The sequence below is a fragment of the Hippocampus bargibanti genome, linkage group LG01 (assembly GCF_051943395.1).
Source record: "Hippocampus bargibanti isolate YZ-2025 linkage group LG01, ASM5194339v1, whole genome shotgun sequence".
Taxonomy (NCBI): Eukaryota; Metazoa; Chordata; class Actinopteri; order Syngnathiformes; family Syngnathidae; genus Hippocampus; species Hippocampus bargibanti.
In genome coordinates this window covers 1,745,964-1,764,959 of record NC_142734.1, presented here as the reverse complement: position 1 = coordinate 1,764,959, position 18,996 = coordinate 1,745,964, and the positions used below count along the sequence as shown (strand labels likewise).

General features: G+C 42.3%; 1 protein-coding gene across 1 annotated transcript in view; it reads left to right on the top strand.

The window, feature by feature from the left end:
* nrp2a (neuropilin 2a) overlaps positions 1-18,996 on the top strand; it is an 87,134-nt gene that overhangs the window by 30,849 nt on the left and 37,289 nt on the right. Inside the window, exons 6-8 of the mRNA XM_088987237.1 lie at positions 2,566-2,746; positions 12,599-12,780; positions 18,657-18,887. Coding sequence (XP_088843363.1) covers positions 2,566-2,746; positions 12,599-12,780; positions 18,657-18,887 — 594 coding nt within the window. The remainder of the gene's footprint in view (positions 1-2,565; positions 2,747-12,598; positions 12,781-18,656; positions 18,888-18,996) is intronic.

Genomic DNA, 18,996 nt, shown 5'->3' with positions numbered 1-18,996 from the left:
CCGTAGCTCACTCTTTGTTAGCGTCAAGTTTAGAGAGTAGTTTATCTTGTCTACCCTCCGCACCCTGCCCACCACCTTTTCCAGCGACTCCCGTCAGGCAGATCGATACGCACCAAATCCAGCAGACATTTAAACAGCTTCTTCCCCCGTCGCCATTAACTCTCTAAACAGTAACCCAAATAGAACTGGATAGTGCCTCTTTGCAATTTTTTTTTAAAAGATGATACTAGTGCAGCGTGTTCTACCAGAGACAAATTCCTTGTGTGTTCTACATAGTTGGCCAATAAAGATGATTCTGATTCCCATTTTAAAAAGTTGTTTTCTAGACTTTGTACGGATTTTTTTTTTTTTACATTGATCATAATGAAAGGTGTTGTTTCAGTTTTTGAACCACTAAGTTTTCAAACAGGTTTCTGGAATGTATTATGGTCAAAACCTAGGTATCACTGTAGTTTGGCCACCACCACATGTATAGTTACTCTTTGGAATTTTTTTATGATGATACTAGTAGAGCCGGAGATAAATCCCTTGTGTGTTCTACATAGTTGGCCAATAAAGATGATTCTGATTCCCATTTTAAAAAGTTGTTTCCTAGACTTGGTACGAATTATTTTTTTTCTACATTGATCATAATGAAAGGTGTTGTTTCAGTTTTTGAACCACTAAGTTTTCAAACAGGTTTCTGGACTGTATTATGGTCAAAACCTAGGTATCACTGTAGTTTGGCCACCACCACATGTATAGTTACTCTTTGGAATTTTTTTATGATGATACTAGTAGAGCCGGAGATAAATCCCTTGTGTGTTCTACATAGTTGGCCAATAAAGATGATTCTGAATCCGATTCTGATTTTAAAAAGTTGTTTTGTGGACTTGGTACGGATTATTTTTTTTTTACATTGATCATAATGGAAGGTGTTGTTTTGGTTTTCGAACTAATCGTTTTTCAAACAGGTTTCTGGAACGCATTATGGTTGAAAACCGAGGTATCACTGTCGTTTTGGCCCCCACCACATACATGTACACTATAGGTCGATTTTTGCCCCTGGTAACGAAACAATCGCTGAAATGTGATTGGTTTAAATGCTTAAATATGAAAACACTCATCCGGAATCATCGCAACAGTGCAAAAGCAATGAAAAGAAGCTGAAAAAAAAATTGGAATTATTTCATAAGAATTCATGGATGAAATATAATTCATATTCGTGCGGAATTCAGATATTTTTAAGCCTTCAGAGAAGGCCTTGCAGGCCCTGACAGCCCACGTGTGGCCTCGAAGAGAAAGGCCACTTTGTTGTTGCCTCCATTTCTCATGACTGAGTTGCGCTGACCACCAACATCCCCAGAGCGTCGCGAGACAGACCGTGTCACTTCCTGTCTAAAACGTGTCACTTCCTGTCTAAAACTACCGAGCAATTCCATTGGCAGGCTATTTTGTTCCTGGGAGAACGTGATAGGATCGGAGAATGTGTTGTAATGTTTGCAGATTGGCTTGCTGGCGCAAACAATTAGAGTTGTAGAACGCTCCCCAAGGGGGAAACGGGGCAATAAGAGCCTGGGTGTGGAAAGGCGTGTGTGTGTGTGTGTGTGTGTGTGTGTGTGTGTGTGTGTGTGTGTGTGTGTGTGTGTGTGTGTGTGTGTGTGTGTGTGTGTGTGTGTGTGTGTGTGTGTGTGTGTGTGCGTGTGCGTGTGCGTGTATGTGTGTGTTTTGTCATTCCGGAAGCTCCAAGTACAATACAATAGAATCCATATTGATTTCTATTGCGCTTTAACAACAGCTGGAGATGTAAGAAAGAGCTTAACATTGACAGTTGTCATATACAGGAAAAATAAATCAGTCACAAAGATAGTAGAAAGCACCAGGGAAAACCAAGATCAAGTCGGAATCATGGAACTCTAGTTCTTCTCGAAACTTATCAGCCACGGTGGTCCTCACTCCTTATCTGGAGTTATGCGGACCTCACAAAACCTTTGAAACAGGAATGTGTGTGTGTGTGTGTATTTTTGTATGACTAGTCTTGTGAGGACCACTAACATTTTATACCAGATGTAGTGAGGACATTTTTGAAAAGAGAGGACATTTTAGCCGGTCCTCACAAGTTTTTCATTCTAAAGGCTTCTAGATGTTTATATATGCATCTGTTTCAGAAAGGTCCTCACAAATACACCCAAAATGATTTTTTTGGTGTGTATTTTCATTTCACTTGGATACACACACTTTTTAACTCACTGTGTGTGTTTATGTTTGTGTGTGTGTGCGTGGTTAATGAGAGGAAAAAATTCATACCACAAAAAGTAAAACACTATTTTAACCAAATTCACTACAGAGGTGAGGACTTTGAATGTAGCCATTCAAAAACCTCACTCCTGCTGTTATTTCAGTTTCAAGTCCACTTTTTATTTCTTTTTAGTTCGTATGCCAAGGTAACATTTTCATAAATGTAACGTTCGGAAACCGAAAAGTTCGTAAGCCAAGGGCTTCGTAAACCGAGGTATCACTGGATCAACCTAATCAACATTGTTTACTATCCGTTTTTTTCACCAGTGCATCCGTCTGTTCTTTTAGCAGCAAGCGAGTGCAGGGGTATCTTCGATGCCAGCGAGGCCGGTTACATCACTTCCCCCGGATACCCTCTGGAATACCCGCCTCACCAGAACTGCCAGTGGGTCATCACAGCGCCGGAGCCCTCGCAGCGCATCGTCCTCAACTTCAATCCACACTTTGAGATCGAGAGGCTGGATTGCAAGTAAGTCAAGCGATGGAAGTCAAGTTTGCAAATGGCAGTGATACCTCAGCTCACAAACATAATCGGTTCCCAGAAAGTGTGTTTTAAGGCAAAAGGTTCGTCTTCCAAACATTTATTTGCCATAAGAAACCATTAAAATGAGAATAATCCGTTCCTGTGTCCCCATAAAACATAATTTTCTCCTAAATAAGCCTTAAAACTACACAAAATATACCTTATTTTATGTCTAATAAACGTGCTATCGTATTGTAATTTAAGAAATAAACTGTACTGTATAATAAAGTGGTTTTATTTACCTTTGTGCTGGTCGTTGATGGCTTGACGGAATGATTCCATCTTGAGGAATGATTTCTTGTTAGCTTTAGCAGCAAGCATATGCTGAAGGCAAGATTGCAAAGACGTACAGTGATACCTCAGCTCATGAACATAATCGGTTCCCAGAAAGTGTGTGTAAGGTGAAAAGTTTGTCTTCCGAATATTTATTTCCCATAAGAAACCATTCAAATGAGAATAATCCGTTCCCAGGTCCCCATAAAACCTAATTTTCTACTAAATAAGCCTTAAAACTACAGAAAATATTCCTTATTTTATATCTAATAAATGTGCTATTGTATTGTAATTAAAGAAATAAACTAGTGTATAATAAAGTCATTTTATTTACCTTTGTGATGGTCGTTGTCAATGGATGACGAACTTCCACATTTCCTCTTGTTTTGATTCTGGAGCAAGGCAGTTTGTGAAGGAGTACCCTGGCGTGACATCACGAACAAGGGGGCGGGACTTTCTGAATCTCACCAGTTCCAAGCTGATTTTGTGGCAGTTTTGGGACACTTTAAGTCATTTTTATTGATGTTTTGCATTTGATGAAAAATATCAGCTTGCGTGTTTTGGTTATTTTAGATGCTATAAAATGTTTTTCTAATGTCAGTTAGTAAACAAAAAAAATGGTGTCGGTTGTCCTTTAATTGTACTTATAAGCTTTGGGTAAGATTCAGCTCAACCACAAACATCTTGGCCTTGATGCTTCTGCGGGGGCAATTACGATTTGGAGTTCCTTGCTCGGAGGCACGTTAGCTACCCTTAAAAATGCGCGTCACAACAGGATGAATGGAAGGAATTATTCCAATTCCAGACAGGACCCGATAGGGGAAATGCCGGCATTTGCCGGAGGGGGTTTGGGGCGATGGGGTGGGGGGCGTTTGAGGGATGGCGAGCAGGGGGAGGGAAGGACAAGAAGTCGAGAATAAAGTCCAGCTGTTTGGATGTGACTTTTGGTCAATGTTCCCAGAGATGTCATTAATCACAATCATCTGTTTTTTGTACTCGATGAGAGCGGAAACAAACAACACTTTCCCTCTGTTTAATCCGTATTCAAAATCCCGTACGGCAATATCGCCCGATTTGGGAAAGTACAGTGATACCTCGGTTCACGAACCCCTTGGCTTCTGAACTTTTCGGTTTACGAACGTTAAAATTATGAAAAATTTACCTTGGCATACAAACTATTTTTCGGGATACACATGGAGCTGCCACAATGAGTGATGTGTGATCTATTTGCTATCTATTCGCTATCTAACTAGCTAGCTGGATACCTAGCTATCCATCTATTTGCCATCTAACTAGCTAGCTATCTATTAGTTATCTATTAGCTAGTTAGCTAACTTTCTATCTATTTTAGTTATTCCGGGTTGAGTGAACGCTGGCTGACTGCCCCTGCTCACCCGGAGAAAAACTGATCCTGTGACTGTAAAGTGACCATGAGAGTTTTGAAAGGAGCGATACCTAGCTAGCTATGTAGCTGGCTACCTAGGTAGCTATCTATTTGCTATCTAATTGCTATGTATTTGCTATCTATTTGCTATCTATTCGCTATCCACCTAGCTAGCTGGCTACCTAGCTTGCTATCTATTTTCTATCTATTCACTATCAATTTGCTATCTAACTAGCTAGCTAGCTATCTATTAGTCATCTATGAGCTAGCTAGCTAACTTTCTATCTATTTGAGTTATTCCGGGTTGAGTGAACGCTGGCGCATGTGGCTGCCGCTGCTCACCCACAGAAAAACTGATCCTGTGACTGTAAAGTGACCGTGAATTTTGAAAGGCTGGCTACCTAGCTAGCTATGGAGCTGGCTACCTAGATAGCTGTCTATTTACTATCTATTCACTATCTAAATAGCTGGCTCGCTATCTAGCTAGCTATTATTTGCTATATATTCACGATCTAACTAGCTAGCTAGCTAGCTATTAGTTATCTACGAGCTAGCTAGCTAACTTTCCATGTATTTGAGTTATTCCGGGTTGAGTGAACGCTGGCGCATGTGGCTGCCCCTAGCTAGCTCACTCTTTGCTATCTCTTTGCTATCGCTTTGCTATCTATTCGCTATCCACCTAGCTAGCTGGCTACCTAGCTATCTATTTTCTATCTATTCACTATTGATTTGCTATCTAACTAGCTAGCTAGCGATCTATTGGTCATCTATGAGCTAGCTAGCTAACTTTCTATCTATTTCTGTAAAGTGACCACGAGAGTTTTGAAAGGCTGGCGACCTTGCTAGCTATGTAGCTGGCTACCTAGATAGCTATCTATTTGCTATCTATTCGCAATCAACATCACGGCACATTCGTAAAACTATCCTTGGTCAAGTCAGGGTCAAGACGCTTCTCGCTATCTAAAACTTGGCTGCTGGGAAACTTGAAAATGTTTGTCTTGACTTACTTATTTTTCTGGAGGGGTTCTTGAAGGCCTTCACCTCTCCTCTGACACACACCCACTCAGCCTCCCCCTTCTCTCCATGTTTGCGTGCGAGCGTGGGTGGCAAACGGTGTGAGCGAGTCTGCAAGCATGTGAGTTTTTATCAGAGTCGCTGCTTCTTCCACTAGTCTGGTTCGATTTACCGCATCGTATCAGCATCTATTTTTAGGAGAAAAAAAAATAACAATCCGTTGACTTTGAGACCCGCTATCTAACCCCGAGGTACGCTAACGCCCCCACGTGCGCCGTCACGGGTTGCTTTCTGTCTTTGCCAGCGCCATTGGGCACAGCAGTTGCAGAGGAGTAGATTTGTTCACGTTTCCATGCAGCTCTTAACTCATTCACTGCCAGACCATGTGCAAAAAAATGTGTCCACTCCAGTGCCAGGGTTTTTGTCATTGTCACTAAAATTCCAGGACTCGCAGAATATTGAGTTTGAGGATGACATAAACATTCAATGCAGCATAAAAAAAAATCTTAGATTGTCTTCTTTCATCGTAAAAAAAAGAGTTAATTCCTAAATGATACTGCTCTGGAGTTATATACACTTGAAATAGGGGTGGCTGTCCAAAATACAATGCAGTACAGTGATACCTCAGCTTACAAACTTAATTGGTTCCCAGAAAGTGTATGTAAGGCAAAAAGTGTGTCTTCCAAACATTAATTTCCCATAGGAAACTATTAAAAATGAGAATAATCTGTTTCCAGGTCCCCATAAAACAATTTTCTACTAAATAAGCCTTAAAACTACACAAAATATACCTTGTTTTATGTAGAATAAATGTGCTATTGTATTGTAAGTAAAGAAATAAACTACTGTATAATAGTCATTTTATTTACCTTTGTGATGGTCGTTGAGGTATTTGCCTCTTGATGATATTCGAGTGAATTTCCCGATCTTTCTCGCCGATAATACCCTCACTCACACTGTCCCCTGCGAGCTGCTTTTCGTTAATCCAAATCAACAGATGTTCTATTGCCTATCTTCTATTGCCTGAGACTGTTGTTTAGACAACACAGAAACACCCTTAGCCACACGTAGCAATGGTCGACTTAGCATCCTGGTACCGGGACGCTAAGTCACACAAACGCACACCTTGTTTGTGTTTCTCGATAATCTCCTCCTCGACGGTAATTTTGTTTTGTGTCCTCTTTGGCTGAACACTAGCCTGTGGTGGGGTCTTTTTCGGTTCCATAATAGCATAAAGTACTCCACTCCATAACAAACCACATCTGCACTCAATGAAAAGGGGTGCCAAAAACTAGTCCGCCAGCCACCGTGGCGCTCCGTGCGTTTCCCGAAAATGAGTTCGTATGCCAAGGTTATATTCTCTCGAATTTAATGTTCGTAAGGCGAAAAGTCCGTAAACTAAAGCATTCGTGAACCGAGGTATCACTCTACATACATACTGCTTTATTTAGCGCTTTAACAACAGCGGAAGCTGGAACAAAGCACTTACATGGAATAAAAATGCTGCTTTATCGGCACCCAAACAAGAAAAAAACAAAACCCGAGTAAATTCGGGAATGGCGCTCTCCGTCATATTTTCAATTTCAGAATAAATTCGTGAATGAGTTAAGGGGGAGGGCGGACAGTGGAGGTGTGCGGAGGCTAAAAAGGCTTGCCGTCTCGATGGGGTCTGAAAAGCCTGCGTGACAGCTGCGAGCATCGTAAAGTTGAATTTACTCACAGTGGGTGCTCTACAGAATACACCCACGTACGCACATCGTCCTGCCAACCGCAAAATGGCGAGAAGTGCTTGGTCAGCCCCAGGAAAAATTTCACTAACAGCCCTGCTGGCGAGTTTCCCTCGACGGGTTTAAACTGTCGGCGTTTGGCCTACCAAGCGCACCCGAACAACCCTCCCCCCCCCACGCCCCAACACTGCAGCAGCAATCAAATCTGTAGTCGTCGTATAGAGGCATTCCACGTCCGAGGTGGCACTTTAATTCAGGATTTCATCTCACAGGGAGTCGGGCCGCATGCCAAAAAGTCCCTTACCTCCAGGCCGCCAGACGATTGATGCCAACTAAATGTAATAAAAGGCAAGATGAAATATCAGGCCCATATCTTTAATGTAATCTGCCATCGTCGCAACCCCCCGGGGATGCGCCAGAAACAATAGGGGGGGGGGGGGTTGCTTCTTCCAGAGAGATGTTCCATCGGACACCGTGGATAAAGACTCGAACCCAGAAAGATTGTCTTTACTGCCGGCAGGAGACGTAGCCATTCATGACAGACGCCTGAATTCTGCTGCCAAGCTATTTATTGAGAGTGTATGCAAATTTAAAGGACAACCGACATCTCCGGACAAGTTGCGTACATAATTTGTAAAATCACTTTAAATGACTTCTACTGGGAGTATTTTACCGCATAGATTCCACCGCATATAGCTATATTTTACGTTTTAAGACTCGCGCTGAATATTCCGCAAGTCTTGTTTTCGAGTTGGTGACGTCACTAAAGGAACGCCCCTGACTGAGAAAGTGACACACAATGCATTTTGGGCATTTTTTTTCATCTGAAAACACCGCGTTGGTTGCGAAATTAGAAGGAAAACTACATAACGCGATGGTGAATCGTTGTGTGTTGCACCAAGACTACTATTTGATACTAGTTGACACAAATTCCCAGCAGACAAATCAGCCCATTTCCAACAGAGCTTGGGCGCCATCTTGTGCATTTTCTGGGACGCTACATTGGAGTCCTGTCAGCTCGAATTGATATGGAAGAACTTCTTTAATCGATTGCAAACATTTATGCTTTCCTCTTCAGAACTATTTGAATCATATTCATAACTGGATAAGTAACAACAAAGCATCTTCCCCGAATCTGAACTCTCTGAAGCCATTGTTTTGATTCTGGAGCAAGGCAGTTTGTGAAGGAGTATCCTGGCGTGCTGTCACGAACAAGGGGGCGGGACTTGCTGAATCTGCCCAGTTCCCGAGCTCATTTTGTGGCAGTTTTGAGACACTTGAAGTCATTTTTATTGGTGTTTTGCATTTGACTAAAAATAGCCTGCGTGTTTTGGGTATTTTAGATGCTAAAAAACGTTTTTCTGATGTCAGTTAGGAAACAACAAAATGGTGTCGGTTACCCTTTAAGCGATATAACCAATACACGGCATGCTGATCGACCCACGGCATAGCCTAATTTAAAAAAAAAGGGATGTCGCAACCGCCGTTGCTGGCGATCTGATCTAGGTCGTCACGTCTGATGAGTGGTGAGATGGTTAGCAGAGAGTGCCATGAGGACATTGGGAAGAAGAGTGCTATTTGGTTTTTGGGGCTGGATTGAAGGCGTTCTGTTGGGATTTCGCACAAAGCATCTTGTTAATATTTCAGAAGCACTTATGGTTTATTACAGGGGTGGTAGAAGTGTGTGTGTTTCAAAAGATAGAAGCTTCCCGATTGTTAGCAAATTGTGCTTCCATTTGTTTCGTCATGGAAGAACATGGGAAAGTACACAATGGCGTGGCTGTATTTACTGATCTTCAAGCTCGTCAAGCTGGCGCAATCTGAATCAACACAAGCAACCGCAGTATAGTAAATAATGTCATCAGGATGAAATGTGATTCCAAAAAGCCAGATTTTTCAATTCCACACAAGAGAATATACGGATGTGATGCCGTTAAAGCCATCGTTTGTGATACAAACACGGACCCGCAAACCACACAGCAATTGTGAGATACTGGACAAAAAAAACACCTGGATATAAACAGCTAAAGCAGTGTCTGAAACTCATGACAAAAAGTTAGCGGGCACCAGGGCAGACAACTCTGAAAAGTTGCCTTTTTCACAATTTGAAAAACAATAAGATGACTAATCGCAAAAAAAAAAAAAACCTTTGTTGAAAAGTATTAAGGATTGATAATCAGAATGTATAACAGAACAACACTTTAAAGGACAACCGACACCATTTTTTTGGTTCCTAACTGACATCAGAAAAACGTTTGATAGCATCTAAAATACCCAAAACACGCAGGCTGATATTTTTAGTCAAATGAAAAACACCAATAAAAATGACTCAGTGTCCAAAAACGACTTCAAAATGAAACCGGAAGTGGCCAGTTTCAGAAGGTCCCGCCCCCTTGTTCATGACGTCACGCCAAGACGTCTTGCCTCGCTCTAGAATCAAAACAATGGCTTCAGATGCGGAGAAGATGCTTTCTTGTTACTCATCCACTTATGAATATGATTCAAATAGTTCCGAAGAGGAAAGCATAAATGTTTGCAATCGATTAAAGAAGTTCTTCCATATCAATTCGAGCTGACAGGACTCCAATGTAGCGTCCCAGAAAATGCACAAGATGGCGCCCAAGCTCCGTTGGAAATGGGCTGATTTGTCTGGATCAACATGAAGTTTTCAGACCAAACAAAGTACCCAAGATGCATTGTGTGTCGCTTTCTCTGTCTGTGAAAAAAACGCTGATACCTACCGTGATGTCACGGTAGGTATCAGCGTTTTTTTTATTTTTGCGATTAGTTGTCTTATTGTGTTTCAAGTTGTGAAAAATGGGGCAGGCAACTTTATGGCCGGGCAGGCAACTTTTTAGAGTTGTCTGCCCTGGTGTCCGCTAACTTTTGTCATGAGTTTCAGACACTGTTTTACGATAATTTGGACATGTTCCGTTGGCCAGATTAAAAAGCATAACGGGCCCGTATGTGGCCCGCGAGACGTAGTTTGCCCACGTCTGCTCTAGTGCATGTAGTTGACAGCTCCGAGACGGCTAACGAAGCAACTAGTTCGAGTTAATTAATTAATTATCTCATTGTGACTGACCTGTGACCCCTCCTTCTTCAGAATGTTATAGAACCTTCCACTCAGTCGTCTTATTGTGTTTCAAGTTGTGAAAAATGGGGCAGGCAACTTTTCAGAGTTGTCTGCCCTGGTATCCGTTAATTTTTTGTCATGAGTTTCAGACACTGTTTTACCATAATTTGGACACGTTCGGTGGGCCGGATTAAAAAGCCTAGCGAGTCGAATGTGGCCCGCGGGCCGTAGTTTGCCCATGTTTGGTTTATGAGGACAAAAGCCGCCCAGTGTACATCTGCTGGTCTTCAAATGGCTTTTTCATGCTCTCACATATTCTGTCAGTCCGACAAAAGACTTGAACTGGATACTTGATGGATCAATACAGAAGTGGCGCTGTGGATCCATCTCGACTTTCAGTGTATGCGCAAAAAAAAAATAATAATAATTTGCCACGGGAGTTGGAATGTGTTCAAGTGTGCGGCGGAGACGTGTCAGATGTTCATGCATGTATTCATTAGAGACGGAGCGCACCGGTCAATAATCACATCTGAGGAACACTCACTCACTGACGCTAATCTACGACAGGAGAGAGCGTGAGACGGAGGAAAAGGGAAGTGGGCAACAAACATGGAGACCCACTCCAAAATCAATTAAAAGCTAATTAGGCTCTCAGATTCTTCACAGGCCTTTTATCCTCACTGTTGACAAAATGGTGGCTGCGAACATGAGCGCTCTCCCGCCTTTCTCTGGCTGTGCAGGCGGGTTTTCCCCCAAGAGTTTGTTTGCACTTACAGCAGTGTTTGAAACTCATGACAAAAAGTTAGCGGACACGCGGGCAGACAACTCTGAAAAGTTGCCTGCCCGGCCATAAAGTTGCCTGCCTCATTTTTCACAACTTGAAACAATAAGACAACTAATCGCAGTGTCTGAAACTCATGACAAAAAGTTAGCGGACACGCGGGCAGACAACTCTGAAAAGTTGCCTACCCGGCCATATGGTTGCCTGCCCCATTTTTCACAACTTGAAACAATAAGACAACTAATCGCAGTGTTTGAAACTCATGACAAAAAGTGAGCGGACACCCAAGCAGACAATTCTGAAAAGTTGCCTACCCGGCCATATAGTTGCCTGCCCCATTTTTCACAACTTGAAACAATAATACAACTAATCGCAGTGTTTGAAACTCATGACAAAAAGTGAGCGGACACCCAAGCAGACAATTCTGAAAAGTTGCCTACCCGGCCATATAGTTGCCTGCCCCATTTTTCACAACTTGAAACAATAAGACAACTAATCGCAGTGTTTGAAACTCATGACAAAAAGTGAGCGGACACGTGGGCAGACAACTCTGAAAAGTTGCCTGCCCGGGCCATAAAGTTGCCTGCCCCATTTTTCATAACTAGAAACAATAAGACAACTAATCGCAGTGTCTGAAACTCATGACAAAAAGTTAGCGGACACCCAAGCAGACAATTCTGAAAAGTTGCCTACCCGGCCATGAAGTTGTCTGCCCCATTTTTCACACCGTGAAACACAATAAGACGACTAATCGCAAAAAAAAAACTATTGTTGCGAAGAATAAAGGATTTTTTTTTTAAATTAAGGAAGTACCTACCACAATGCTCCCTTGCTTCATCAAGTGTACACATGTCTTGTGCGGGTTGTTTGTGGAGCCTGATTGATGGGATATTTTAACCATGCAGTCTACACTCTGCCTTTGAACTATCTAAGTTGAAACTCTCTGACTGTCGTCCGCCTGTCTCTTTCATGGTTAAACCACCTCCCCTCACTGATGCGTTCCTGACCAATCACGTGGCTTTAACCGAAGACTGGGGGCGGGTAATAGAGGACAAAAAAAGTCGGCAGCCATTTTTTTTTGGGAGATTGGCCTCACTCTCTCTCTATCTGTAAACCCCACGCCCCCTCACTGCTGCGTTCTTGACCAATCACGTGGCTTTAACCGAAGACTGGGGGCGCGGAATAGAGGACCAAAACAAGCCATTTTGTTGTTAGAACGGGCTCGTTCGCGAACGACACATCACTCTTTGAGGCAGTTCCGTGTGTATCCCGAAAAAGGTTCGTATGCCAAGGTAAAATTGTCAGAAATTTAACGTTCGTAAGCCGAAAAGTTCGTAAGCCAAGGGGTTCATAAACCAAGGTATCACTGTACTTGTTTTCTTCTAAGTCAGTTGTTTTCCAGATTTAACCGGTATGGCTTGAAAATAAAATGAAGGCAGCTCATCTGAAGCAGCTGATCCCTACTTGTTGACCAAGAACCAAGTCTAGAACCTGGTCCAGATCATCTTTAACCTCTCCCCAATCCTGTTTTTTTTTTCATCAGGTACGATTTCATTGAAATTCGAGACGGCACTTCAGAAAATGCCGACGTCTTGGGTCGGCACTGCAGCAACATCGCCCCGGCGCCAATCATCTCTTCGGGTCCGTCCCTCCAGATACGATTTGTGTCGGACTATGCTCACCAAGGAGCTGGTTTCTCTCTGCGCTACGAAATTTTTAAAACAGGTGAGGTTTTCCGCTGTTTTCTTAAAAAAAAAAAAATCCATTTGACACTGAGACTGGTTTGGTTTGGAGTGGTCCACATACAAACGTGCGATGCCGAGAACAAGCGTAGGAGTGTGCTCGCCGATCAAGTGGGTGTTGCTACTCGCAGAACAATCCGGGCCTCCGTGATGAATACATGACAACAGAGATGGGCGAGAAGACAAACTGACTGACAATTATTTCAGCCGTGATGAAGATGAGGAGGAGGAGGAATTATTATCATAATAATAATAATCATCATCATCATCATCATCATCATAATAATCATAATAATCAGAATAATCGTAATAATCATAATCACCATAATAATCATAACCATCATAATAATCATAATAACCACAATAATCATAATCATAATAAGAGAAGCGAAGAAGAAGAAAAAGAATGATAATAAGAGAAGAAAAATACATTTAACTTATAAGCGCCTCTCAAAACACTCAAGGTCACTTTACAGTCACGGGATCAGTTTTTCTCTGGGTGAGCAGCGGCAGCCACACGTGCCAGTCGTTGATGGCTTGATGGAATGGAGTGGCCGCTTTCAACAGCATGAAACACTTGATGAGGAACGTAGCCTTCTTCTTTCACCATCTTGAGGAATGACTCTTTGTAGGTGCTTTCTCTGCCATAATTTTACCTAGTTCATCATCAATTGTGTTCTGTTTAGCTGGGTTGATAGATTTTTTCCACCAAGTGTACAGATGCCTTGTGCGGGTTATTTGTGGAGACTGATTGTTGGGATATTTTAACCTTGCAGTCTACACTCTGCCTTTGAACTATCAATAAAGTCCAAATTTCACTGTTTTTTATCCATGTTGTCACTCTCTCTCTGTCATCTGCCTGTCTCTTTAATGTTTAAACCACCTCCCCTCACTGCTGCTTTCTTGACCAATCACGTGGCTTTAACCGAAGATCATGTTAGGAGAACGGGCTGCCAAGGTAAAATGTTCATAAATTTAACGTTCGTAAACTGAAAAGTTCGTAAATCGAGGTATTACTGTATGTGATTCGTTGAAGGTGCGCCTTATATCCCAGAAAATAACGGTAATTTCACTTCTTAGGTGAATAAACTTGTCTTCGGTAAGATGAAAGCTGTGTGGTCGCCATCTTTTTTTGGGGGGGAAAGCCGCCATGCTATTAGAGCAAAAAAAAAAAAATAGATATCGACAGTATTTCCTTCCTTTATAATTTGCTTTTGAAGTGCTTTTTGATGTGCGTGTGTTGTTAAAGGGCGTGTCTTTGTACAGATCGAGATCTCGGTAAACAATTACGTTGCGTTGTGAGTTGTATATGTGGGAATGTGCGGGTATTCGGTGTGTTTGTGTGTTCAGCTCGACCTGACGACAGACTTGTTTTTGTTTCGCTGATTCAAACGTGTTACATAAGCGATGAGTGTAACGACTTCAGGGAGTGTTTGGGTCAACGTGCGCATGCAAACGTGTCTTGGAAGTGTGGGAGTGTCCCAAAATGGCAGCCACAACATCTCCCACTCCCACAAAAAGAAGAAAAGAGCGCCGATGAGTATGTAGAACGGTCGCTGCTTGGAATTGAAGCGGATTTACGTGAGACAGGAGACAATCTCTTTTCGTCAATGGATGCTGTTTGTTTTCAGCATTTAGCTTGTAGAAGACGTGCGCGTTTCACCATGATTGTCACTAATCCACTGGTGAAAAGGATGCTTTGATCCTCTTTCATCTAGTACTGCTTCATGCAACAAAGAGGGTGCAGAAAGTGCTTAAGATTGAATGACTGTCTGTGTTGTTGTGTTGTCATATTATTTGTTATTTATTTTTTTTGGTTGTTTTGACTTCAAAATGGCGCCTTTACAGCCGCTCCTGTATTTTGTTTTTCTACTTCTTTCTTTCCTTTCTTTTTCTTTTCATGACTTTGCTGCTGTGAAATGTCAATACCTCCACTGCCATACTCATAAAGGCTAATCCAATCTAATTTTTGTTGTTGTTCTTTTGACTTCAAAATGGCGCCGCGAGAGTGACTGCCTTTACAGCAGCTCCTGTATTTTGTTCTTTCTACTTCTTCTTTTCCTTTGCTCTTCTTTTCATCACTTTACTGCTGTGAAATGTCACTTTCTCCACTGCAAGACTCATAAAGGTCAATCCAATCCAATTTTACTCCCCGAAACCAGACTTCAGATTCCCACTAGCTCCCGTGTATGCTGTACAGTAAACATGCACGTCTTCACCCCTCCCCGACCCCCGACCCCCCCCCCCCACCCCAAAGCCCATATTGTTATGCCCTACTTTCCTCTCACTGGTGCGTGCTTAACCCTTTATTCATCGTAGACGACCCCCTCCCCCATTGCCCTCATCCATTCGTCATCCATCTTCACTCAGTCACGTGTCGTTGATGCTGTTACCACGGTGACTGGAGGCAGACTTACCAGTAATGCCCGCTTATTTTGGTTCCCCAGACCCCCAAAACGAGTGTTACGGGGCCACATGCTAGCCCAATCGTGAGTCTAATGCAAGACGGGGGGGGAGCATTTGAGGGCATCAAGTCCCTTCTGTGACTATTGGTGACTTAGTAGTTTTTTTTTTGACGACGATACTAGTGCAGCGTGTTCTACCGGAAACAAATTCCTTGTGTGTTCTACATACTTGGCAATAAAGATGATTCTGATTCTGATTCTGATTCTGATTCTTATTCTTATTCTGATTCTGATTCTGATTCCGATTTACTTTGTCTGCATACGATGACTAGTTTGGTTTGCATGGCGATAAAAGACAAAACAGGACGGGACAGGAAGTGGGCTAACGTACAGTGTGACCCCTCCCCTTTTCCAGTGCACCGCTTTTGACCAATAACCGCTTACGCCGAGCTTGCATTGGTGATGAAGAAGGAGGCGTTTCCAAGACTTGTTTTTGGCATGCTCACACACCGTGAACTAATGACCACGAACCAAAAGCGGAAAGCGCTCAGGCATAAGTGACTGCCTCACAACCACGTCAAATAAAGAAGACACCCAAACGCTGCGTGTGTGGCCCGGGAACGGCGACCAGTTGGTGCGCATCATGTGGAAAATGCTAACGCAGCGTAGCGCGGCGACCAGTTGGTGCGCATCATCTGGAAAATGCTAACGCAGCGTAGCGCTTGCAGACACGCATTCAAGCTGTGCTCATATTGAAGTTTTCCCAAGTCCAGACTGCTGATTTGTGACCCAGTTTTTACAAGGCCAGTGTGTTACTCGGTCTCACACATACTGAGTAGCTGTCACACACACACACCTCTCACACACAGTACGGGCAAAAAGAAAAATCAGAATCAGAAAGCCTTTCATATGAAATTTGCAATCCACAGCAGCAATTTTGATGGATAAAACCAATAAAAAGTATTCGAAGCAAAATAGAAAAATGTCAAAGGACTGAAAGTACAAAAATAGCATACAGGGATACCTTAATTAGTTCCCAGAATCAGTCAGGGGCGTTCCAGATGTGACGTCACGTCAGGCATCGTCATCAACTCGAAAACATTAGTTAAAGAGTGTATCCCAAAAATTTATTTCCTACAGGAAACCATTAAAATGAGAGTAATCCGTTCCCAGGTCCCCATAAAACATAATTTTCTACTAAATAAGCCTTAAAACTACACAAAATATACCTTAGTTTATGTAGAATAAATGTGCTATGGTATTATAATTAAAGAAATAACCTGTACTGTATAATAAAGTGGTTTTATTTACCATTGTGATGGCCGTTGATGGCTTGATGGAGTATGGAGTGACCATTTCGTCAGCATTAAACATTTGATGAGGAACGTAGCCTTCTTCTTTCACCATCTTGAGGAACGATCCCTTGTAGGTGCTTTCGCTGCCATAATTTTACCTTGTTCCTCATCAATTGTGTTCTGTTTAGCTGGGTTTATAGCTTTTAGCATCAAGTGTACAGATGGCTTATGCGGGTTGTTTGTGGAGCCTGATTGATGGGAATTTTAACCTTGCAGTCTACACTCTGCCTTTGAAATAGTTGAAACGAGTACAAATTTCACTGTTTTCTATCCATTTTGTCACTCTCTCTCTCTGACATCTGCCAGTCTCTTTAATGTTTAAACCACCTCCCTTCACTCCTGCGTTCTTGACCAATCACGTGGCTTTAAGCGAAGACTGGGGGCGGGGAATAGAGGACCAAAACAACCCGGCTGCCATTTTCTTGTTAGGAGAACGGGCTCGTTCACGAACGACACATGACTCATTGTGGCAGCTCCGCGTGTATCCCGAAAAATAGTTTGTATGCCAAGGTAAAAGTTTCGTAAATTTAACGTTCGTAAACCGAAAAGTTCGTAAACCGAGGGGTTCGTAAACCGAGGTATCACTGTATAAAAAGAAGTTAGGAACCTGGAATTCGAACAAATCATCTGTGTTGCGAAAAGATGAAGGCTAAGGTCGCAAAGGCTTCTGAATCAACATTTAAGGCGCATTTCTAGCAGCACTCGGGAAGGCCAATGGGTAGATAGTAGAAGCGGCGCAGCTGCAAACGCTCAAGGTGAGCCGCACGGCAGTCCAGCCTGCATAAATCTGCATCGCTAATAAAGAGTTTCCGCTAAGGGCTCACTTGAGCTGAGCCATTTTTACACGAGGACTGCGGTCTGTTTGGCTTCTTGAGAAAAGGGCGCGCCTGCGAAAGACTGAGAAAGAGGCGGCGTTTTGGGAAATAAACAAAACCAAATGATGTTGATTGTATGCAAGAAGCTCAGAAGTCAACGACACAACTGAAAAAAAAACTGGTAAATTTCCTCCTTTGCTTGGGAGTTTTTCCAGCCCAGGAATGACTCCCAGATTTCTTCACATCTTGAGGGAATGTCATACCTGCCAACTACTCCAGTTTTGCCAGAATGAGTACGGTTTTCACGATGCCATTCCGGGTTACGGTTTATTCATGAAAATTACGCTGTCCAATACAATTACTGTATTTATACGAGTATAACGCGCAAAATCTTAAAAAAAAATAGCTATCTAGCTGGCTAGCTAGCTAGCTTTAAGCTATGTAGGTAGCTATGGAGCTAGCTATCTATTAGCTAACTAGCTAGCTATCTATTTGGTAATAATAATAATAATAATAGTTGTGTTAAAGAATCTTTTTTTCAATTAAAAATAATAATACTAATACTACTACTATTACTACTACTACTACTACTACTGATAATAATAATAATAATTTTCATTTCTAAGTGCCTTTCAAAACTCTCTAGGTCACTTTACAGTCACAGGATCAGTTTTTCTGTGGGTGAGCATGGGCAGCCACTCACCCCGGAAGATACTCAAGTAGATAGAAAGCTAGCTCGCTAATAGACAGCTAATAGCTAGATAGATGAATAAATAGCTAATAGATAGAAAATAGGTAGCTAGATAGATTGCTAATAGATAGCAAAAAGAAGCTAGCTAGATTAATAGATAGATAGCTAAGAAACTCAAATAGATAGAAAGCTAGCTAGCTAATAGAGGCAGCCTAAAAAGTACTCAAATTTTGGATGCGCGTTATAAACGAGGCCTGGGGGAAAAAAATTCTCATATATATTTAATGCTTTATCCCTTTCAGGAGGGGGCAGCATTTCCATGGCTATACGCGTCCTTCAGTTTCGATTCTCGGAAAGATCCGGATCGCATCATTCATTCCTTCATCACTTTACTGCTGTGAAATGTAAATTTCTCCACTGTGAGACTAATAAAGGCATATCCAATCCAATCCAATCGCGCGCATTCCTTTTTTTTTTCTCCATTCCTTTTATTCCAAAATCGTCAGAATAGTAAATACTCATCGTTCATTCAGATGTTTCTTTTGTTCAGGAACTTTTCTGACAAATGGCTTCTTATTTTTGTCTCCTCTCAGGTTCGGAATTCTGCTTCCGCAATTTCACCAGTAGCTCCGGTATGATCGAGTCACCGGGCTTCCCTGATAAATACCCTCACAATCTGGAGTGCTCGTACATGATCATCGCTCCGGCTAACATGGATATCAGCCTCACGTTCCTCACCTTTGACCTGGAGAACGACCCGCTGTTGGTGGGCGAAGGCGACTGCAAATACGACTGGTTGGACGTATGGGACGGCTTGCCGCAAGGTCAGTGAAAATGCAGTTTTTTCCCATTGCAAGAAGCGCTTGTTTTGATGGACAGTGATACCTCAGCTTACGAACGCTTTAGCTCACGAACGTTAAATTCGCCAGCCTA